The sequence below is a fragment of the Bombus pascuorum genome, chromosome 11, assembly GCF_905332965.1.
Source record: "Bombus pascuorum chromosome 11, iyBomPasc1.1, whole genome shotgun sequence".
NCBI classification, from domain to species: Eukaryota; Metazoa; Arthropoda; class Insecta; order Hymenoptera; family Apidae; genus Bombus; species Bombus pascuorum.
In genome coordinates, this window is record NC_083498.1 from 11794702 (window position 1) to 11818288 (window position 23587).

The 23587-nt window shown below is 27.3% G+C and overlaps 4 protein-coding genes and 1 long non-coding RNA gene across 13 annotated transcripts; 3 read left to right on the top strand and 2 right to left on the bottom strand.

Moving 5' to 3' along the window:
* Positions 1 to 382: 382 nt before the first annotated feature.
* On the top strand, positions 383 to 2583 carry LOC132912219 (polyadenylate-binding protein-interacting protein 2). 2 transcript variants are annotated; one of them, XM_060969460.1, is made up of 4 exons: positions 383 to 516; positions 1077 to 1280; positions 1379 to 1567; positions 1684 to 2583. In XM_060969460.1, the coding sequence occupies exons 2-4, from the start codon at positions 1110 to 1112 to the stop codon at positions 1780 to 1782; spliced, it is 459 nt and encodes a 152-aa protein (XP_060825443.1). In that variant the 5' UTR covers positions 383 to 516; positions 1077 to 1109; the 3' UTR covers positions 1783 to 2583. The 2 variants fall into 2 exon arrangements, with proteins under 2 accessions (XP_060825443.1, XP_060825444.1); XM_060969461.1 differs by lacking the exon at positions 383 to 516 and adding an exon at positions 632 to 758.
* A 2015-nt stretch (positions 2584 to 4598) lies between these two features.
* LOC132912200 (catenin alpha) lies at positions 4599 to 11685 on the bottom strand. 5 transcript variants are annotated; one of them, XM_060969419.1, is made up of 9 exons: positions 11465 to 11685; positions 10515 to 10856; positions 9702 to 10434; positions 9298 to 9324; positions 8221 to 8454; positions 7544 to 8146; positions 6772 to 7449; positions 6342 to 6516; positions 4599 to 6202 (listed from the first exon to the last, which is right to left on the bottom strand). In XM_060969419.1, the coding sequence occupies exons 2-8, from the start codon at positions 10829 to 10831 to the stop codon at positions 6352 to 6354; spliced, it is 2757 nt and encodes a 918-aa protein (XP_060825402.1). In that variant the 5' UTR covers positions 10832 to 10856; positions 11465 to 11685; the 3' UTR covers positions 4599 to 6202; positions 6342 to 6351. The 5 variants fall into 5 exon arrangements, with proteins under 5 accessions (XP_060825402.1, XP_060825401.1, XP_060825399.1 ...); XM_060969418.1 differs by having other exon boundaries at positions 4599 to 5734; positions 11465 to 11684; XM_060969416.1 differs by having other exon boundaries at positions 4599 to 6516; positions 11465 to 11684.
* Positions 11686 to 11779: 94 nt separating this feature from the next.
* LOC132912207 (crossover junction endonuclease EME1) lies at positions 11780 to 13735 on the top strand. Of its 3 annotated transcripts, none has more exons than XM_060969434.1 (4): positions 11780 to 12513; positions 12574 to 13301; positions 13370 to 13423; positions 13570 to 13735. In XM_060969434.1, exons 1-4 carry the CDS (start codon positions 12027 to 12029, stop codon positions 13678 to 13680), a joined length of 1380 nt encoding a protein of 459 aa, XP_060825417.1. In that variant the 5' UTR covers positions 11780 to 12026; the 3' UTR covers positions 13681 to 13735. The 3 variants fall into 3 exon arrangements, with proteins under 3 accessions (XP_060825417.1, XP_060825418.1, XP_060825416.1); XM_060969435.1 differs by having other exon boundaries at positions 11780 to 12179; positions 12252 to 13301; XM_060969433.1 differs by having other exon boundaries at positions 11780 to 13301.
* Positions 13509 to 23229, bottom strand: LOC132912199 (exportin-7). 2 transcript variants are annotated; one of them, XM_060969414.1, is made up of 15 exons: positions 23012 to 23229; positions 21517 to 21754; positions 21288 to 21442; positions 20991 to 21215; positions 20042 to 20912; positions 19680 to 19965; positions 19461 to 19605; positions 19228 to 19375; positions 18992 to 19151; positions 18484 to 18886; positions 18238 to 18400; positions 16932 to 17009; positions 16651 to 16841; positions 16433 to 16560; positions 13509 to 16350 (listed from the first exon to the last, which is right to left on the bottom strand). In XM_060969414.1, the coding sequence occupies exons 1-15, from the start codon at positions 23024 to 23026 to the stop codon at positions 16242 to 16244; spliced, it is 3315 nt and encodes a 1104-aa protein (XP_060825397.1). In that variant the 5' UTR covers positions 23027 to 23229; the 3' UTR covers positions 13509 to 16241. The 2 variants fall into 2 exon arrangements, with proteins under 2 accessions (XP_060825397.1, XP_060825398.1); XM_060969415.1 differs by having other exon boundaries at positions 18262 to 18400; positions 23012 to 23225.
* On the top strand, positions 22426 to 22853 carry LOC132912221 (uncharacterized). Its single transcript, XR_009659162.1, has 2 exons — positions 22426 to 22514; positions 22792 to 22853. It is a non-coding gene; the product is annotated as an uncharacterized LOC132912221 (long non-coding RNA).
* Positions 23230 to 23587: the final 358 nt, after the last annotated feature.

The following is a 23587-nucleotide window of genomic DNA, read 5'->3' on the forward strand; positions in this document are numbered from 1 at the left end:
TAATAATCTTTCTATTTACGCATCCACTAAAGATTACATATACGATAGCATAGCTTACTTTTTCTCATAGGATACGATACAAACATATGCCAACAAAAAGTAACAAATGAATTGTAGAATAAAATTTATCCGATTGATGTTTTATTTGTTGATAAAATAAAATTATTCTCTTATATCTAGTCTGTCTGCTAGAAATTTATTATAAAATCATAATAAATCATCTAAATTACCTAAAATGTAAGAACATAGATTAATAATTAAAATAATAATTAAAAGGTTTAAGATCTGATTAAGTATATTTAATCATTGTAACATTTAGATCGGAATAGATTATGAAAATTATATATATTTATCAAGTTTTAGAGCACAAAGCACATTGCTCCTTTTATATGTGGTGGCAGCACCATCCCAGTTTTACTTCAAGGGTTAATTTGTGTTGCACGACACGTATTTTATCCATGAACTGCGTAAATCGTATTTTCTATCACAAATTGTTCGAAACTACACCATTAAAAGGTATATCTATACTTTACATTTGTGAAATTATCATCTCTTCCTGTAATAACAACGGATAGGCGGTATAATTATGAATAAAGATTAATAAATATTGCTTTGTCGATACTAAAAGTAGACAGTTAAAAATGGTCGCCTTGTAACAGATCTGTCAAGCAATATTTTACCGTATCCGATCGTTATGATGCAGTAAATATCATAACTCTAAATTTTTAGTTGTCAGCGTGTTCGACGATAAATTTAAAGTAGATGCAAGAACTAACCAGTTTCTACGACATAAAATGTAATTTCGTAGTTGATGCTGCCATATGCGTAAACGAAGCTATTGTATATTTATTTCGTTCACAAGCTTCGTTCATGTAACAGAGTTTAAGCTTCTCTCTCATAAACATTTTATAATTCTTAAATATTGTGCTAATGCTAATAATAGCTAATAAAATTACCTAAATAACTTCATTATTAAAAACTAATATGTAAGAATTATTTATGAAGAAAATGTAAATATAACTATATAGATATGAAATCTTCATAAAAAATTAAAAAGTAAATTGATATTTTTATAGATCATTCGCTGTATTGTTAAACACATATCTGGAATGAAAATGAAGATTCCAAACAATCGTTCGGGGAACGATTATGGGAATGAAACAGGGATTATTTCCTATATGGATAATAGTTTTGAATCTGAAATCGATGTACAAGGAACGGAAGAAAGCGATTTTTCTGAATATCTTTGGATGGAAAATGAGGAAGAATTTGATAAAGAGGTTTTGTAACTATTGTTTCAATAATGATTGAAGTATTCAGACATGAAACTTTTTTTTTTATAAGATTTTGATAACATGATAGTAATTAAAAATCATAGGTGATCCAACAATTAATGGAAGAGGAGTTGACAGAGGAATGTTTAAAAGCAATGTGGGAAGATGAAAGACAACATGAACGAAATACAAATTCTATTGCTTGGTCCACAGCTACGAGCATGCCTGAGAATGGTGCGGAACTTTGTCAGCAACTTAACAATCTAAAAATGCATGATGACCTTGCTAAGCAGGTATATCTGAATTTATCTTTTAATAAAAATTTAATTACATACGAATACTGTATAGATAAAGAATATTATACTATATTTTATATATACAGAATTTCATACAGGTAATTTGTTTTCAGAGTACATTGAATCCAAATGCAGCTGAATTTGTTCCAGCATTCAAATCAGCAGTAACATCTGTAAGTACACCACCAGAAGTTACTGCAGAATCATCATAGAAGCCATATATTCATTTGTTTAACTGAATAAAACATAGGCTATATATATGGCTAATGTTTACCAATTTCAGTAACACAGTTGTATTAACTGAATTGCATTAAAAGTTAAATGACTGTCCCTACACGTACAAAGGTATAATGATCATCAAAGCAGATAATACATAATGCTGTTATATGATATTTACGAGTAATGAAGTCAGTTGCATAACCATAAATTGAAAAATATATATTCAAATTTTTATAGTCGTGAGATATTGCATAATATTATAAACATTTAATTTTACATATATATTTTTCGGCGATATACTGAACAACGTGATATGCCAAAATCACTTGTTATGGAAATTTCCAATTTATTGTTTTTATTTTTAACTGAAGAAAAATATATTCACATGTGATCTATATAATTTATACATTTGGTTGGAAGAAAAGAATACATATACGAAGTTTCATAAGTTATATGTATACACATTCAACAATGAATTGTTGCATCCAAGTGAACACTACCTTTTTTTTTTTAATACTTTCAGAATACTCCTTTTATTCTGATCTGAGAGTTTTTATATACTATAGTATGCGTTTCTGAATGAAACACTTTTCTAAGAGTTCCTTTTGTAACACTTATTTTATACTGGTATACATCTTCTGTAATCATTAACACGAATTAAGAATATCTACTGAAGTCGTTAAGACTGATGTAAGTAAAATGTTGCATTAAAAATTGTATTGCATCCAATACATATTTCGTTGATAAAATAATACTTAACGCATCTAATTATACGAGAACAATTTTAATCTTTATTTTTATTGTCAGTTCTTTTATTTAAAAATACCTATGTCATAATTCTCGTCCTCTATCAGCATATGTCTTGAAAGACTTGAAGATCTCAAGTGAAAGTCTTACACAGGCTGTGAAGGACAATTTTTCTGACTCTCTTTTATAATGTTGAGAGTCAATGTATTACTTACTTTAATTAAGTAATAAAATTTCTATAAAATATAATATTTTGAAACTGATTAGGATATGGATATGAAATGTAATATTATTGAAAAATACTATAAGTGGTGATTGTATTTTCAATTGTTAACCAAAATTCAGCTGATACAAATGGTACAAGTATAAATTTTTCAACCCTTTTCATTACCGTGTTATCTGTTTACATTTTGTCAACCACCTTATAAATTCCATAATAATGAAACTTTTAAGGAATAAAATTATATTTTAATAATGTTAATTATACACGCCACTTATATGTGCTCTTTGGATACACGTATTTATGTACAAATTCTATTAATATTTTTTGCATTGTGATAGATACATACCGTCAGGATTTTATAAGATTGCATGAACTAAATTTGTATTACTTTAGTCACAACATACTTTACTATAAATGCAGCAACTGTGATTATGAAGCAAATTAAATAGATTTATCATATAGATTATTCACAGTTAAAGAACCTTGCATTGATTTCATGATGTTTCACATGCTTTTAATTCTTTTTCTATGTATCTCTTCTACTTATGGATCCTCATAAAAAAAATAAAAATAAAAAAAATAGAAGAAAAACAGAATAACATATTTAGTTAAAAGTAGAGTGAAGAAACAGATACTTATAGATTTATTTAAAAGATTCAAATTTAGTGGTGCATTAATCATATGAAACAGCAATTTCTTTTAACTTTTAAATTTATTTTAGTATGAAAAGAGACTGTTTTCTAGATATAAGCTTATTTCTTTAACAGGATCTGATGTATATTTAATTCTTTACCAATTTGTTAAATAATATCGGTAAAATATATCAATTAAAAGCACCTATTTAGTTTATATAATTTCACTTTCTGCGATAAAATTAAAAAAAGAAAAAAAAATGTAAGTATGAAACATTACTAATAGTCATATAAATATATATCTTGTAGTCATTAAATATGTGTCAATTCAAATGACATGCAATGTTTATATCAATCATATTATTAACATTTTTAGTAGCGTGTCATGTATATCAATAAAAACTGTATTTTATCAGTAGAAAAATATAACAAAACTCATCTGGTTATGCTATCTAACTATATAAACACCATATAACTTATTATTGCATAATACTTCGTGTTTTCCAACACTTAAATTATCTCAAACTTAAATAATGTCTGAAAATAAATATCACATTTTTTATGAGTTATTTCAATAGTACCTGTATTTATTTGGTGTTTCATTATATTCGTACTAATAATAATAAGATAATTTAAATTTTAAGAAGTGAGCGATTATAATCATTTCATATTATGTACGATGAAAAATACTTTAAAAATTATGAAAAAAAATTACTATTCAGTAGTATGGATAATTTAAATATTTAGATCAACAAGCACAAATACTATTTTGCTTTTATTTAATTTATGTGGTTGTGCAGAATATATATTTTTTTCAATTTTATGTTAATACAAAACGAAAAAAAACAAAAAATTTAAAATGTAAAAAATACAGATAAACTTTTTGTAGCAATAAATCTTTTTTTAAGTGCCACTACGAAAGTAACGTGTAGCGGATTAAGATAAAAATAATTATATTGTTTAAGCAAGTGTGTATTATTATATCATTGCCATTAATCATTTGCATTTGCAATTTCCTGTATTGTATTATTATTTCTGTAATATTTAGTATATAAATGAATTATATAAAATATAAATTTATGTATTGCATTTATGATATCCTTTCCTATTGATTTATAATAGTGATTATTATAATTTCTTATGTGGAATAAACAATTTATTTGTGAATATAATGCATAAAATATTAGTAATAGTAAAAAAAGAAACATTTGTTAAAAGCATCACCTTGTATTTGGCAGCATATCAGTATATATATAACTACAATTAAATCTTACAATTATTTCTATATAAATTAGTATCAGTTTTACAATAGTAAAAAATTGATACCAATACATATTGCATTAAAAGCTATGAAATGTGAAATGTTTTTATTCCATATATTCTGCAAACCTTTTAATATATTCCAATGTAACATTTACTACAATAACTATACTAATACAAATAAAACGATACATATTATAACGTTAAGCGCAATTATATATTTCTATTGTGTATTTTCCATACGTACAACATGTTATTTTTGTAATAACCAGAGAATCATTATTTAATATTTGCTACAAAATTTGTAAATGTAATAAATTTCAATTGTTTTTCGAATATAATATTTCACTCATTATATAAAGTATGAAATTGGTATCAGTTTTTTTACAATTATTTCTTATATGCTATAGGTAATATAAAATCATCATAAAGAAGATTTTTTTTAAATGTATAATTATAATCATATTTACTTATATACAATCATTAAATACTTTGATCTGCAGTCTCTTTATTCCAATGCAATACTGTCTTATTTATATTGCTTTTATGCAAGTTTTGTTGACACACAATAACACGTCTTCCACCTAATTACGAATATGATATTGAATAACAAAAAGTCCAATTTTTAATCAAATTATCTAGGAAAACGTAAAATATATTAAAACATGTATGCAAGACAGATATATAAAGTTAAATTATGTAAGTAAAAGATTTATGTATAGAAAAAATATAATTTGTTACATCAAATATATTTATACAAATGAATTCTTATTCTCTCATATTGATTACTTGGAAATATTAATATAATTACCATTTGGAAGAATGCTAACATTATTATTTGTATCTTAGTTGTTTTTTTCTTTTTGTAAAATCATAGCAAAGTATTTATCAATATTATTGTCAAAAAATTCATTATAGTAAGAAACTGACCTCCGTGTAACATAGTAGCAAAAATTTAAGGCCTGTAATTGTTATTAACATTACTTAAAATAACAGCCTTATACATCTTTTTATTGTTAGAGACCTTATTGCTGGATATGTATAAGAATGTGTGCTGGTTATAAAATCGTTGAATAGGGTGATCTATATATTAACAAAACAGAAAAATAATTACCAATTTCAGTCCAATACAAATTTTTGATATTACAACAAAAATATGAGATCTTTGATAAGCTTATGTATGTATGTACGCACGTAATATATATACGTCGCTTATCATTTAATACCACTTAATAAAATTTGATTAAAAAATTGTTATGCGTTTAATTTAAATTTTTATCTTTTATAAATAATAATAAAAAGGATAGCATTTCTCTAGAATTGATACTTAGTCAATAATACAAATTTTATTGTACAATTAAATATTATAGAAATGTTCAAATTGTGAATTTCGTTTGCAAAAAATACAAGATATTCCAACAATGGTAGTATAATTAGGTCATTTTTCTTGAAAATGAAGCCTTACATGCAAAAATCTTATTCTGCTCTTTTTATTTATTTTTATATGAGAAATTACTTCCTGCCCGGTTATACCACGATTGCTGGAGCACCCTGTTCATGACAATAAATTAACAATAAACATAGATTTTGTGTTTTAATTTTATACTTAGTAGAAAATAAAACATTTTATTCGTACAATTTTTTAAAGGTGATGCTGTATACTAGACTCTATCTTTATTAAATTACTTACACATAAAATCTTAAACGCTTTCTGTAGGACTCTGAAATTCGGAAAGTGCATGTATCGGGTTTTGCACCTTTTTCTGTGAACCTTTACGTACTTTTGCCCTGACCTCTTCTGGTCTTTCAGGACGTACCAATGGTTTCTTTTCTGGTGCTTTCATTTTCCATACAACAATTGGAGACTATATAAACAGAAAAAATATCAATTACGAATGTATGAGGAAGATAATAACTATGGTTTCTCCGATATTTAAAACTGTAAATATGTATTTGTTACATAGATACTTACGTACTACAAAATCCAATAGTTAGTCAGTAAGAAAGTTTTAACATTAATATTAATTAAGTATATGAATCGTATATATGTAATACACACTAGTATAGAACGTAAAATAGAGAAATCGAGGAAGTGATTTTAATGTATGAAAGCTACTTACAGTTACTGTAGATTGTCGAGGATATTTGGTTGATGCAACATACGAAGCCTTAACAGTTAGTACAACTGCATTCATTAGATTTTTAGCTGCCTGAATGAGAGAAGTTGCACTATCAAGTCCAGATACAATTAATTCTCCACTAATATTTTGTACGTCTGCTTTAACTTTGCTTGTAATATTCATTTGATGACAATATAATGCTATGCGTTGTAAGTATGCTAACAGATCTTTTTTAGTAGAACTTTCTGGACACTGATCTGCTATTTGTCTCGTTAATTTATCTAATTTAGTCCCGGCTTCAGAAATTTTCTTCGCAGCATTGATGACATCCATAGTTGTCTTTAAAGGTCCACGACCTCTAGTGAAATCAGTCATTTCCATCATGATCATACACATGTGCTTAGCAAGAACAATAATATCGTTTCCTGCATCGTCCCACTTGGCAACTTCTTTATCGAACTTTAGTTTTTCACTCTTGAAGTATTCCACTTGCTGTAAGATTTTTTGTTTATCTTCTTCTGGCATTTTACGCATAGCCTCACGAGCCGTAGTAATTCCGCTAATTTCTGGATATTCATCAACACCATGTTCACCAGTTTGAGCACTCGATTTACTACGAGTTTCTAATGTATAATGTTCATCAAGTTCCACGTCTTCTGGATCCAAATCCTCATCCGCCTAAAATATAGCATATATAAATAAAGTGAATGTAGTAATAAAGATACAAACTAGAAGTTTGCAAACTACAAGTTTACAAACTGCATTTTCTTACTCTGTTCATCAGTACGGCGCGTCTAATTTCACGAACACCGTCATAAACCAATCTCGAAGCATCTATAAAATCATTTTCATCCACATCTTTAGCAGGATTACTACCCAATGCATCTACCGCGACTTCTACTCTCTGTGCAAATTTTGGCATCACTTGTTCCCTTAAAACTTTCACGGCTTCTAAAACTCGTTTCGTATAGATACAAGGCTCATAATTATCCATTTCTGCTTGAACAACGTTACACACTCTGGCAGATCGTCCACGGATTGCACCCGCGGTTCTATCTAAAGTATCAGCATCACCTTCTTGTAATGCCAATACACATTTATTTACGTCTTCCAAGATATGATTTTCAGATACAGCTAAGAAATCATCAATGGTAGTAATATCATCGACAGCTTCTGTTAATACTCTTACTTGATTCTCCCACGCTTGTCGAAATACTTCCATATTATCTAACGCTACTTTAGATCGATTACGAGCTGCAAGAACACGGGCTGCATTGATTACTTGTGGACACAGGTTTCCAATTTGTGCTGCCGCATATCGAACCATTTTTACACCATCTTCGTTTCCGGACATACTACATACTAAATTGGCAACCTGAACAGTCAATATCATATTAAAGTCATTATAATAAAATTAATATTTTAGATATATGTAGTTTAATAATATACCTCAACTAGCTTATTGGCATGCTCTGTAAAAACAAGTGCATATTCTTCCACTTCTTTATCACGACCATTTCTTGCAGCTTCAATGAGGACCAATAAAGGTACACTTGTTTCCAAAAAACTATCAGATACATGATCTACTACGGCTTTTCGTAATTGTCTACGAAGATCGCGAGTTTTTCTGCACATATGATCAATTGCTCTTTCTAAACCTTCGGATTGTTCCTTGACACCCATCTGTTAAAATACATGTACAATTAAAAATAGAAACAATAAAAACAAATGTTTTATGAGCATTCAAGTAAGATCTAAGCTATTTCTTTACTAATAGTATTAAAGTGTAAGATCGAACTCTTTTTTTAATAATTGTTAAAAGGATAAATGATAATTAGCTAAGAGATTATTTTATTTTATTATTTGGGAGATGTATTCTAATCTAGATGTATCTATATTTCTTCAATGCAAGTATTTTAATATATATATATATATATATATATATCTTACAAATTAACATACTAGTTATGAAAATTACATTTCTATTTAATTTAATGAAAATAAACCTTTCTCAAAAGAAGCTATGTACATAAGCAAACATAAAAACATAATATAGTATAGTAATATACTATAGTACATTGTAGTATGATATAAAGAAAGCAATGATTGGCTTCATTGTGAAAAGAATCTTGTAAATAAAAAATATATATGTATACAGTTAAAATCAACTTAAAAATAATTTTATATCTATTTAATTTTACATTGCAAATCTTAAGTTATGTCTGAACTATAAACTATTTGTCTACACTATTTTATTTATTTAATTTCTATGAAAATGTAATTATATTACATTTGGTGCCTTGTAATGTTGTCTATTTTATATATCTACATAATATATACAATTGTGCAATTTAGAGGATAACTGCAAAATGTACACTGAGTTATTAAAAATTATTTGATTAGTGCTCGTTGTTAAATAATATATAAATCATGTGTGGAAAAGTACAATATTTTAATAATATAAAAACTTCTTGCTTAATTTGTAAATTATATGCAAGAATAATAACACAAGATTTTCATATTTACCCGTTTCCCACCCCGAGCAAGCTGTAACTGCAGTCATCAAAAATAAAAAATAAATGAGTAAAATGAACATACCAATCATACATAAATCAATTGTGGTAAATAATAATATAATTATTTATGTGTTTTAAATGTGTTTCTGGATATATTTGTTTTTGTATATATTTTCTTATAAATGCATCATATAACGAATGTATTATTACGTATTGTACGTTTAAATGCTATATGTTACAGAGTAAGATACAAACTAAAATAAATTATATAAAATAAATATAATATTAAATTTCTCTACATTGCTTCAATTATTAAAATTTATTTAAATATGTGTTATTGTATGTATACATAACTTATATACATACAAAGTATATGTTAAGTCATGGAAGTACAAAAATCCACGAAGTACTTACATTATTCATATATTCACTCAACAAATCCTGAAGTGCTTGCCTAACTGCATTACATTCTGCAACAATGCGTTCTCTGCGTTCATCTCGAGTGCATGAAGAATCCGCCATCAATGCAGCACCACTGATGATACTTTCCAACCTTTCCTCAAGACTAGGTCTTGTACGTACTTCATTATATGCAAGTGGAGACATTACCATCCTTTCATCAAAATCATCTAATGCAGCAGCTAATTCTCCAGGTCCTTCGTAAGGATGTTGGCTATCAACTGGAGTCTTTCCTTGTGCTACATCATTAATGGTATTTACAGCTTCACATACTTGCTTCAAAACATAGTCACGGTTTGCTTTTGCTGCAGCTAGTTCAGGATGTCGAACATAAACTTTGGAGGCAGTAAGAAGCATAGTAGAATGCTTTTTAAGAACAGCTCTTGCTGCAGCTAAGTCATCTCTTAATTGAGGATCTTTTAACTCTTGCTGACGTTTTGCAGCTTGATTCATAAGTTCTGATGCATTTCTCCCAAATTGTTTTATGTTTTCTAATAATTCTCCTTGTGAAGACGCATTCTTCAATTTTTTTAAATCATCTTCTACTACATGAAGTGATTTCAGTAACAAATGCACATCAACCATATCTGCTAAAATAAGCAAACGTGTTACTGCAGATAACAAGTTCCTTGCTGCACGAACCATGTTCCCTCTTTTTAAAGAAGAACAAGGATCTTCAGAAAACTCTCTGTAATTAATCAATAATAACGTTAAAATTTACGTAACATTCTATGTATATACTAGAAAAATATAAAACAAATATAATACCTAGCAGCAATGCTCATTGCAGCACCTGTCTTTTTTACTTCCTCAACAGCACTTAACATTTCTGCAGTAATGTCAGGATTTTCATAAGCTATTTGTTCACCTTTCTCAATAAAATTGCTAGTTGCTTTCTCAACAGTTCCAACTAAAGCACTAGCCCTTTTTGATTTTCCTTTCTTTTTCTTGCTAGGACCCTTTGTATTTACAAGCGTAGTAACTTGTAGAACCAAGGGTTCCAATGTCTTTTCTACAGACATGGTACGGATCTCCAAATTCTTGGGATCCCATTTCAAAGTTATTGGACCAAAGTGATCAGACATTTTTGTTATTTCAAACAAATTAATTCTGTAAACCAAAATAGTAATACACAAATAATTAATACATTTCTACAGTATAATACAATATTACCTGTGCTCTTATAATATAGTACAGATAATTTATCAAACTAATGTAAATTAAACCTTTTTCCTTATCAATTATTTTTTTATTATCATTATATTTGTAACATTTATTTAAATAATATATAATACTAATAGAATAAAATTCCACTTTTCCACTTATCTATAAAACGAAAGCGACTAGACGATATAACTTTGATTAGAAGATATGAATATTTGAAAAAATCAGGGTGCGTCAGGTCTGATTATTCACAAAAGATTCACACATAGAAAATATTTAGTATGAGATACACTACTGCTTTGTGTTCTGGCCACAGTTCGGGGCCGAATCTGGTCAGAATGCAAGGGAGGGTCTATACCAGGAATTCTGACTCGGCGTGAAATAGATGGATAGAGTGAGAGTGAGTCAGTGGCGGTACTGGCGGTTGCATTTGTTTATGTTACATACATATCGCAAGAACTCTTACTCTACGAAAGCAGTTTTAAGTAATGGTGAAGATAGCGTACAGAATTCCTGCTCGCGATACAATACATTAACTGTAACAATTTTCTTACCTTCATGAAAAATTTACAGTTGAAAAGAAAATGTATAGATCGTTAATAAAATCCACGTAAAGCAACACGTTTGTTTGAAAAATCATTCACATTGGAAATCAAAATTTTAACACAAACAATCCCATATCACTTCGATGTATCACCTATTTGCCATTTACTCTTCATTCATGACGTCATTATTTCCGCTGAAGTTAGAAAATGAACGACACCTCCAGAGAACCGGTCTACGCCCGAAGCTCGAAACACGAATACTAAAGCGATACTTATATATACATATACATACATATATGTATATGTGCATGCAACTTGCCGTGAGAATGCAACAGCCAATCAAAGAATATCTTTTTTGAAGTTTCACAGAGTTATATATCGTCAGATTATTTCATTGGTGATTGTATCTATCCTTACACATTCACTGTATATTCGTATAAGCTTTTGTCATTTCTGTTACGCGTGTTTGTGTGATATATACTATGAAATACAGATATTTGAATCTTAACTAGAAAGGTGAATTGAATCTTATAGAAAGTTTGTATAATTTTCTTACAGATACTTTAATAAAATGATTACAGATGTTGTTGTTTTAAGTGATTCAAACGAATCTTCTTTATCCGTTCAATCGAATTCGAATAATAGATCTTTATCTCATAATTATAATTCAAGTGATTTTGAATTTCCTGCAATAAATTTTTATCATATTATTAACGAAGACAATGTAAATAATTCACAGAATATTGACATTGCAAGCTGTTCATCTAATTTTAACACAAATGGATCATCATATCAGACTGATGATAAACATACTGCCAATAGCAAAAATTTCAAACAATATAATGTTAGAAAATTTTCGTACGATGTTTCTAATTCATCTGACTCAGATGAAAAGAGTAGCAATACAGAAAGACAAAGGAAAGGTAAAGGTACTATAAGAAAGAAAAGTAGAATTGAACTAAATGAAGAAAAATTAAAAAAACAAGAGCACTTAATGAGAGAAAAAGCACTGAAAGCAATTGCAGTTAAAAAATCAAAAGATATAAAACCTGGTGAATGTATGAAATTTATAGAAGTTGTTCTTGACAATGATATTAAAAATGTTGCTCCTATTACAGATATAATAGATACATTAAGAAATGCTGGTGTAAAATATACTGTTAAAACAGAATTTATTTCAAATAGCATTACATGGAAAAGAAGTATTGAAAATAGCTATATTGATGACACCAATAAAATATGTACAGTAACTGATGTTGAAAAAATTAGTCAAATATTGATAATTTGGAATTGGGATGAAGCAGTAACAAAAGTAACAGATGGTAGCTTTTGTACATCTATCTCTAGCATTAAATCTTCATTATCAGATTACAAAATAACACTCGTAATTTTTGGAATAGAGTATTATTTTGCATGTAAAGAACAAAGAAGAAATTCAAAGGAAAGTAGAACAAAAAAAAAAACCTACATCGAAAAGTATCATCAAATGTCTACATATCCTCACACAATATCAAGGAAACATCTTGAAACATGTCTCAATGAAATACAAATTATTACAGATTGTAGCAGTAGATTAATTAACAACTCTCAAGATTTAGCATTAATGATATATCAATATACAAAAGCTATAGCAGAGATACCACATAAATTAGAAAAGAATAAAAATTTAACAAATAAATTTGATTGGTATGTAATGGGAGATAATAGAAACACTGTTAAAGTAGATAAAAATGGAAATGGATTGAAAAGATTATGGCAACAGCAGCTTTGTCAATTTAATTTGAGCAGTCTTGAAATTGCAGAGGCAATTTGTTCTGTGTATCCAAGCCCTGTACATTTGATAGAAGTAAATATTGATATATACCAAATATATGAATTATTTCCTTTTACTATCTTTCTTTTCTTTTTTTCCAGGCTTATATGAACTGTACAGATACTGAAGGAGTAAATTTGTTGAAAGATATTCCGGTAAATAAAAAATATTTATTACAATGTTTCAAATAAGATGAGCTTTCAAAAAAATAATTTATGTATACAATAAATTAAAGAATGATTATAGTTTAATACTGTTATTTTTACTTACACTTCATAAATATATTTTTAATACTTTACAGATTAGAAGAGCAGCTGGACCTCTTACAACTGTACGTAAAGTTGGCCCAGAATTAAGTAAAAAAATCTATTTAATGTTCTCATCTAAAAATGGTGAAAAGGTATTAAGTTGAATTATATTTTTAACAAAGTTCAATAAATGTACAAATAGAAATATTATAGTTAGCAGATGGCTCTTTGTTATTCTATTTTCATTCATCTAATGTCCACTGAAAAGTAATAATAAATTAACTATTTTATAATAATATAGTTTTCTACTTATTTCATGAATATAAAAAACTAGGAAATTATTCGTGCCTATATATTGTACAAATGAATAATATTAAGTACATATAAAAGCTTTAATAACTTTTTATGTATTAATTATTTAAAAATCTAGCGCACAATTTGACTGAATGCAAAAACACAATTGAATGACAAAACCTGTTTTATAGTTATACAGATACATTCCTTAAATTTATTTATTTAGTCTAATTTTGCGCTAGATATTTTTGGATATCTTATATGATATGAAATATAACATTTTTACTATACCAAAGGTATATACAATACATTTGTTTACGGCAAATTCAACTATGATAGTCGGTTAATAAAAGTAATTTTCTAACATTTTTACAAGTATTTATTAAACATAAGATATCTAAAAATTTGTTATAAAAAGAAAAAAGATTCAAACCACCTCATATCAACTTTTTCTACTATCTTACAGTAAAAAATATATAAATGATTAAATGCAATCTAAACGAAATTGTTTGTAAATATTCATAACTTCCACTAAATTATTATTAACTGTATACAGACTAATATTACATAACTCTCACATGAAATTTTTTACACGCATTCCTCATACATTTGATTCTCACTGTTTAATGTTACAAATAGCTTTTAGAAAAAAAAAATATGATATATGTTTGTTTAACGATTGATTTAATCGGGAGTGTAAACTTCAGATGCTTTGATAAAAATTTCACACATTTACGTGTATATATATATATATATATATATATATATATATATATATATATATGCATATCAAGATATATTATAATTGTTATTATTACTAAATTTTTTGAAATTTGAAATAATTTTAAAAATTGAATAAAAAAAGGAAAGTTAATTTTTTGTTTTCGAACTCTCTTTTGAAAGTGTCATATATTGTAAATATTACAAGATAAATCGTAATAAAATATAAAATACTGTATGCGTAAAGTGATTAAAACGTTCAGGTTGAAAATTTAGATTCTAAATTAATAAAGTTTAAGTGTAGTACATTTAACATTAGTTAAGAATATTGATACTTTTTAATCTCTTCTTCTGTTAACATGCATTCTATTAAATGAATGATATAATGTTGACTGATGAATATTTTTACTATATGTATGTGCTAATAATACACATATATATCTTTTTTATGAATACAATACAAAAATTTGTTAGAAACTTTTTCATTCCAATTTAAAAACATATAAACTACAATGAATATTAAAAATGCATGTTGACAGTTTTCAATCTTGTTTTAATTAACTATTAATGAAAATTATAATTTCATAATAATAATGGTGATGATGATGATGATAGTAATAATAATAATAATAATAATGATAATACCGATTATTATAAGTAAATTATGCATTATTAGCGTCATATTTCTTTCTAATATCATTAACATTATGAATGATTTATTCAATAATATTTATTTAAACAATTTAACTTTTTAGTTAAAGAATACTAATAATTGAACATTAATATTTTTTTTATGCCTCATCAATTTTTTTTAATTTGATAAAACAACCTTAAAATTATAATTTATGTTACAATAAAAAATGTTGATAATCAAACATTTTAACATATAAATGGAAGTCGGTTGCGTGTAAAAATAATGGAATAAAAACTACGATAATAGTTTATGAAGTTGGCTTCCTATTCTACACTGTATCTTTAACATATTATTTAGCAATCAAAATAATAGTTTGTTGTTTGTTTAAAATAAAATGTGGATGTATATATATATATATATATATATATATATATATATATATATATGTATATATATATTGAATAATATGTCGAAAAAGATAATTCTTTTTACTGAAACTTAAATTTTTACTATATTATAGTATGAAACAAATCATTCATGTCCGAAATACATGCTTTAATATCAACATAAGATAAAAATATTGTAATCTTAAATTGATAACATTATAAACATTTACAAAAGGCAATTGAAATAAATCCAATTTTTTATCCATACAAAGTTGCTTGATAATCGTTGATTTATGAAATTTAATATATTTATTACCAATGAATTTTTATACTTAAAATATATGTGTACGAATATTTATGTTCCAATATTATATTAAATCAAAGCAACTGGAGTATAAAGGTAATAAGAAGGATTTAGTCTGTTTTGTTTACGAATTTTTAGAATGAATTGTATACACTTTATATATAGGTTTCAATATCTTAAATTTGGAAACAATTATATTCAACAAAATTGAAAAAACAAAAGTTAAAAGTATAAAAGAATAGGAAGCCAAACAATAATGCTTTTGTAAAATAACAGTATGTAATTTATTATCTTTATACTCAGCTAAAATCAATTTTAATTCCACCATAATTTATAATTCACTCGCACACACATTCAAGCATTTGGCAGGCAAGAACCTAGGAGAATCTAATTGAAGGTTAAGGTCATCATATCACCGATAGGATTTGAAGTTGTATTAGGTCCTTTTAAAATATCATTTATATCTCTTCTAAACAATGATAAATTTTGTGTAAACCTGAGAAAAGAAAAATACATACATAAACATGGATAAATGTCCATATATAATTTCGTATCTTTTGTTTTTTAATTCCTCTTACCTATCTCTATTTTTTGTGAGTAAGTTTCTTTCGATTCCTTCCATTAAATGTTCAAACCAGTGTGCCATTGTTGTTTGTTTATCAACTGGTTGACTTCTAATAATATTTTCTCGTAACTGATTAAAATACTGTAACAATAAATATTTAATTTCAGTGTAAAATTATAAAATTTTTGTGATCTCTTAGCATAATTTTTATAATAAATGAAAAATACTTACTTCTTCATTTAAAAGAATTAATCCCAAAAGAGGACGTGACATACTCCACTGATTTCTACAATCTTCAAACATTATCACATTTAAAACAGTACTTAACATTTGTTGAAGAATTTCAGGGTGTTGCTTTAAAACTTGTAAGAATAAGTCTCCACCTCCTGGAACTACAGTATTTTTCCTGCCCGGGTAACCCCCTGACAAAAAGGGAACATGTATTCAAATACATTAATGTAGATACATGAGTTGAATACTAGTAAATAGTAGTAGATACATGAGATAAATACCTTTTTGATATAATTGTTTAAATATGTAAGTCACAATATGATCAAGTGTTGCGCAACAACCAGTACAGACCATTGTATCTGCAATGAAGTTTTGTTATTTACATTTCATATTTTATATTTATCTGAAGTAAAATAGGAACTGTTAAATAAAAGTAACCATTAAAAAAATAATATAAAAAAATATATAAATATAATCGGTGTCTATCGTGGAATTTAATATAGAAACCTACCTTGAAAATAATGTAAATTCTGTAAAATTATTTGTTCACTTATTATGTTGGCTAGTTAATTTATCAAAACACAATTTTACTTATATATAAAAAAAGTTAGAAGAATCTGTCATTATAAATGATGACTTATTGAATCAAAACATAATTTTTATCAATTTTGAAAAAGTAAATGAACAAACAATAATCATTCATATTTGAAGTATTCGTTTGTTGTTCATAATTTTGCATGTCATATATTGAATGGAAAATAAAGCATAAAATGTGAAAACAACACATAAAGATTAGTAAATTAGTAACTTAAGAACTTATGACTATGAATAGTAATATATTTTAGTAGCATGCCAGCTGTGCGGCTGACTATGTGTGCTAGACCCTATCTGTGCTATGTAATTTAATTTTAAAGAAATGAAGAATTCATAAGTTGTTTAATACAACATTAAAAATAGGAATAAAAATTTGAAAAAGGAAGAAAACGAAAAAGGCAATAGAACAATAGCAATTAGGGTCTAGATTCTACAAACTCCAATCCTCTCATTGCCTATATGATTATGGTGATTCAATCATTCTCCTTATATGCATAAATATTACTCAGCATACATTTGTTTCTGTAATTTCGAAACTATAGCAGTAACTAATATACCTAAATGCAGGTTTACATTCCAAGCAACAATGCAAAAAGCAAATAAACATAAACAAAATTAAACATTCTTATTAACTAATATTTCTCCCGATTTTTTTATGCTTCATATATAAAATTGTATTAATATCGCCAAATAAGAATTCGAACATGCATGATACAAGATTACTTATGTATATATTTTTTTTTTCATTAAAAACAAATCCGATATATATAAATATACTATTAAATTTTGTTTAATTGCGATTGAAATCTTTACTATACTTCAATTATAAGTAATTATTCATAATTTACTAATATTTTACAGAAATAGAATACAAAATATTTAACAAACATTTTTCTTATAAAAAAGGAATTTTAAATGATTTGGGTCTTATAATCCTGTGGCATGGCATAGAGGATAAGAGAATGATAATAAAATAGAATCAGCCGCACAGACCTGTATAGTAGTCTTTTTGCGCACCTAGTGCTGTAAGGCCTTCACTGATGCTTGATAGAATGTATAAGAATACTCTTGGTTCCAAAGTAGAAAGGAACACCATGTGATCTTGAGCTAAACACTCGAGTAACACAAAATATGTTGTAGATAATTTCGGATAATCCTACAAAAAAAAGAGCAATATTAAGTTGTAAGATATCTATCTTTACATCTTTTGAATATAAACATAAGTTAATTGATGCATACCAATAAATCACTTTGTGGTATACTAAGAAGTAATTTTACAAATGTGTTGAGTGCATTATCTAATGCCTCGTCACCATATAATCTGAACACACCAAAATTTACGTAACTTCCACATAAAGCTGCTTTTAACATACTGAAGCATATACTTATTCCTTTAAGCTTTAAGGGGTATATTTGATCCTTTGGAACTTCAACGTTTAATATACGATTACCATAACTACATATCACTTTACTAGCTTCACGAAATAATAAAATTCCATTTGGAGAAGATGCATCAAACTGTAATCGTTGACTCCTATTTTGTACTAATTCGGCAAATAATTTTAGGACGGGTGTAGTAACTTGCGGCTCATAATGCCACAATTCCACAGCATGTAATAAAATCGGTGTATAATTAGGATAACTATGTGTAAATTAAGGTACTTCACATTTATCAAAAATTATGGCAAGTTATTATGTATTAATGACTCTTAATCATTTATCAAATTATATTTTTAAAAAAGGATACATCCAATCAAAGAGCATCATATAAGATGTTTTTGTGTTGAATGCATAAGCTAAACCTCTTAGATCTCTTGCTAAACCGATCAATGCCTTTTTTGCTTCCTCTGCTGTAAAAAGTGAAGGGTCAGCTGGCCCAATTAACTGTCCTAAACTTTCAAATGCATCTATAGGTGGAGAACGTAAGTGTAAATATTAAATAAGTATGTAGTAGAATTTTGGATACAAAAAAGCTTTCCATACTTGTTAAAGGTAACATAAATGTATGAAACCTTTCCTCATCTTCTCCTAGATCTACCATCAATAATCTACCCAAGGATGTGTAAAACATTGATCTACAACGCATTTCTGTTACAGCAACATTGTTTCCCAAAAATGGAAAATGCTCTCTCTGTTAGTGAAAAAAAAAAAGAATATATGCAGTTATATTCTTAATTTTTTGTAAGTAAATTTTACATATTTTTATATATACACACTGTGTGATTATTGAGCATAAATTGTACTTCCTCTAATTTTACAAGTTTACGGACACAACTATATCCTACAGATAAATCATTTAATAATTGTAATGTTTTTGAAATAATTTGTTTACTGCGACCCCAATACTTCAAATTTGTTATTCTGTAAATGCAAAATTAAGATCATAAATCTTGAAATAGTATAAATAATATTCCTGAAAGTAACTTCCTACTTACATTTTCCGGATAAGAATACCAAGTACCATGGATTCGTCATTAACTCCTAAAACATCTGACAGTCTTCTATATACTTTAGAATTTTTTTGAACTTGATCACCTACATATACTTTACGAAATTGTTCAAAGAAGCTCAACATTGCTAATTCCAATTTCTCACAGCCACCTTGTGCAAGTCTTGAATCAGTCAAATTCATCAATTGGAGTACTCTGCAAACTAATTCACCATCCATTGCATCATACTCTTCATTGCTGTTAAATGTTACTTTTCCACCAATAACACCACCTATTTTTTAAATATCAATGTAATAATTCACTATTAAACATGTTTACTTTTCTGTATGATTTACAAATTTACTTACCTATGATATATACAAGCCAAGTGAGTTGACCCTCTTGTATAGTGATATCCATTCGTTGTGTTGGAGATGCTGTTTGTGTCATTAATTCTTGGTATGTCCTAGCAGCCTGATCAAAAAGTTGTACTAATAAAGTACATGTCTTTTGATATTCACACCTTACAATTACAGATATTTGCTCCAATTGCTGATGAACTATTCCTAAATCATCAAGTGGGTCTTCTAAACCCTCTCTGACTACTATTGCAACTGATTCAAGTCTTGAAGTAATATATGCATTTACAATTTCTGGAGTATATGTATTTAACAGGTGTGGATCACCTGCTTTTACATATGGCATGGATGATACCATTCTTTGCCACAATGTTAGTAAATAATGTAAACTGTTTGGTGCAAACTGCCACATCTGTAAACTTTGGATTGTAAATTTTGCAATTAATTGTATAGCTTCTGGGTAGTCTTTGACTAAGACCAATTCCCCAAGCTGAAAATTGCTCTTTAGCCTTGATAATAGTCTACAAAATTCATGGTAATTTTCAGGATCACTGAGACCTTGAGGGTTTTGTAGTATGTGTTTTATACCACTAACTAAGTGTGTTAAAAATTGTGCCCTTTCTGGATTTGAAAATAAACTCCTTCTAACAGATGCTATTTGGACCAAACATGAAAGAGCCAAAGATGACAGTGAGTTAGGTAAACTATGATATAAATCAAAGAAAAGTTTCAGTGATGTAAAATCCAAAAATACAGGTCTCCAACAGGTCGGAATTTGTACTGTACTAAGATCATCAGAACTTTCATCTGTTGAAGTCCCAATAAAGTCAAATGTCAAACAATTTTGTGCTAGTTTTAAAAGTTGTCTGATCAGACCATGCTAAAAAAATAAAACAATAATAATAATATTAATGTAGGATATTATCATAAATACAGAAAAAAGTAGCAAGAGATATACCTGTGCTTCATCATTAAAATTTAAGTTTTTACAATTTTCTCGAGCTGTACTTAATAAAGTATATGATAACCTAAATATTTCAAAAAGTTGTGTATCTCTGAAGTGGCTAGCAATTTTTCTATGTTTTGTAATAGATCTGGTTGCATCTGCATCCGACACTTGATTCATTTCACACGTTAATTGAGAAAGTAATTGGACTCCTATCATACAATGTTCTACCGATCCCTGTATATTATATCAAAATAGGGTATAATTATAAAAAATAAACATTTTGGAACAAAGAAAATAATAACTAACCTGAAGAAACTTTGTTACATCACTGACCACATTTCTTTCTTTATCAATATCAAACCACCCAAACTTTGATATCCTGGCAAACAGTGTAACCAGAGCTTGTATTACAAAGTTTGGTAACTTTGGCTGAGTTGCTAAATAATTGAGAATGTAATTTCCTAAAATAAAATTATAAATATTAGACCTAAGTATGTTTAATTGTTTTGCTTTATGATAGAATAAATACACTTACGTATGTCAAGCCTCTGTCGTAAACTAAGTCCTGATGAACGGGAAGCCAATTTTGTTAAAGTGGTAGCTGCCAATAATTGAGCATATGGAGAATCTCCTCGATCAAGTAGAAGCTGACATTTTGTAAGAGTATCTGGAGTATTTTGAAAAGCAACAAGTGCTTTTTCAGCCTCTGCACGATGTGTAGAATCTTGTGATTCATACAACTGCTTGCATAGCAACTCCAGCTGCCGTACTTCCTGTATGTGATCCATTCTTAATGATATAATTCATCCCAAATAAACAATATTTCTGTGTAGTTATTTTTATTTTATATACTTCAAAAATATTATTTTACTTCCCAAGTTCTTTAATAAATTTAATCACTTATTTTGGATATATAAAAACTGTCATTTAAATATTTCTCAATTATATTATAACAAATAGGCAATACTTTAAAATCATGTAATTTATTTATAATATATTTTTCTTACTAATATCAACAAACATGATTAATATTTAAAAAATGTATCAAATTAAAATTTTAAAAAGATGCATAAAAATATTAAACTAATTACTATCTATTAACATTTTTTAGAACTAAAACAATACAAGTAAATATAATAATTATAAACCTATAGATATTTTCATTTTTTAAATACATAAATAGAAATTAGATAGGATTATAATAATCACAGTTTTATTCCATATTATAAAATCAATGTGATAATTAATGTTTTTAACTTTTAGGTATTTTAGAGGTTACACATTTATTTAAATTTTATAAATGTACAGCACATATTAATTATCGGAATTCCAAACCGCCACTTGCTTAAAAAAATTACAAACGTATACCAACGTATTTTCGTATTATTTTTTATTTAATCGAAAGATTGTGATTAATAAAAAAGACATTTATAACTAACGTGAGATAAACAGTACGAGCTAAGTATAAAGTAACAGAAAAAACATCTTAGTTTATGTTATAAAATTAAAGTGGATAGGTTATGCCATATTTTTGTAAATAATTTCAAATAATAGTTTGATTTCATTACGATGTAAACAAACAAAATTTCTTTTAAATAATAATATTCAAACTTAAAATTCAAGATTTAGATGATGTTCTCATCCATTAATTATCTTTTGAAACTTCAGAACTATATCTACACAAAATAGTATTTACGAAAACAAGGTTAAAGTTTTACATATCGGCTACATGATTTTGTTTGTACAACAAGATGTCAATAAAGCTAAAGCGGGAAAATCTGTTAATTTATGATTGCATTTTTATTGACAGTGCGATAAAATTATCACTATGGTCCGGCAACAAACAACGTAGCTTCCAAGAAATACTTAAGTTTCCCAGCAGCAAAATGTTTGGGACACACGTCGACACCACATAACTTGCAACAGATTTACCACCGGCTGGCTTACCACACGATTTTTGAAATCACTTCATCATAAATAACTCCACTTTTTTGGTTGAGGTTTGCACATTATTTTGATGGGTAACTCACCTGTTCGTCCGCCATTTTCGCAGCTTTGTATTATCTACAATGAAGGCAGGATCACATGCTTTAAATTCGACTGCCACAACATGTTATGTAGAAGCGACGTTTTCCTACATCGGAAGCATCAACAACGCCACCTTTATTAACAAAAGAAACAAAATTCATACCCCCCTGCCTTACAAAGATGGAAGAAAAATTAAGCCAAATCTTCATTATTTTCATTGTAGAAATTACAGATAAATTACCGATTATATTACGTTAGAATATATTTAGTTACGTTTCGTGATTCAATTGAAGAAGCTACTGTGGGAACTAGTTCTGTCGTTGATCATTGTCTTTGTCTAGTATTTATTATAAATAATAAAAATTTTATATTTATAATGTATTTATATTGTATAAAATAAAGAATAAAATTTTATAATAGACATTATAGTATTCTTCGGTATAATAAAAAAAAAAAAGTAGGATGAAAAGTCAACAATTTGTACTTATTTCGCGCGAAATCTAAAAAAAATTTTCGATGAAAAACAAAATACAAGCGTATATTTTTTCAAATAAAAGATGCTGTAATTAACAATAATT

Coding starts and splice junctions, on each gene's coding strand:
- LOC132912219 (XM_060969460.1), top strand. CDS start 1,110: ATGAAAATGAAGATTCCAAACAATCGTTCGGGGAACGATTATGGGAAT. Junction 1,281..1,378: donor AGGAAGAATTTGATAAAGAG/GTTTTGTAACTA, acceptor TAAAAATCATAG/GTGATCCAACAATTAATGGA. Junction 1,568..1,683: donor ATGATGACCTTGCTAAGCAG/GTATATCTGAAT, acceptor ATTTGTTTTCAG/AGTACATTGAATCCAAATGC.
- LOC132912200 (XM_060969419.1), bottom strand. CDS start 10,831: ATGTCTGATCACTTTGGTCCAATAACTTTGAAATGGGATCCCAAGAAT. Junction 8,455..9,297: donor TTGCTCGGGGTGGGAAACGG/GTAAATATGAAA, acceptor GTATTTTAACAG/ATGGGTGTCAAGGAACAATC. Junction 6,517..6,771: donor CTCGACAATCTACAGTAACT/GTAAGTAGCTTT, acceptor CTGTTTATATAG/TCTCCAATTGTTGTATGGAA.
- LOC132912207 (XM_060969433.1), top strand. CDS start 12,027: ATGATTACAGATGTTGTTGTTTTAAGTGATTCAAACGAATCTTCTTTA. Junction 13,302..13,369: donor GCCCTGTACATTTGATAGAA/GTAAATATTGAT, acceptor CTTTTTTTCCAG/GCTTATATGAACTGTACAGA. Junction 13,424..13,569: donor ATTTGTTGAAAGATATTCCG/GTAAATAAAAAA, acceptor AATACTTTACAG/ATTAGAAGAGCAGCTGGACC.
- LOC132912199 (XM_060969414.1), bottom strand. Junction 21,216..21,287: donor ATGTAACAAAGTTTCTTCAG/GTTAGTTATTAT, acceptor TATAATATACAG/GGATCGGTAGAACATTGTAT. Junction 19,966..20,041: donor TTGGCTTGTATATATCATAG/GTAAGTAAATTT, acceptor TTTAAAAAATAG/GTGGTGTTATTGGTGGAAAA.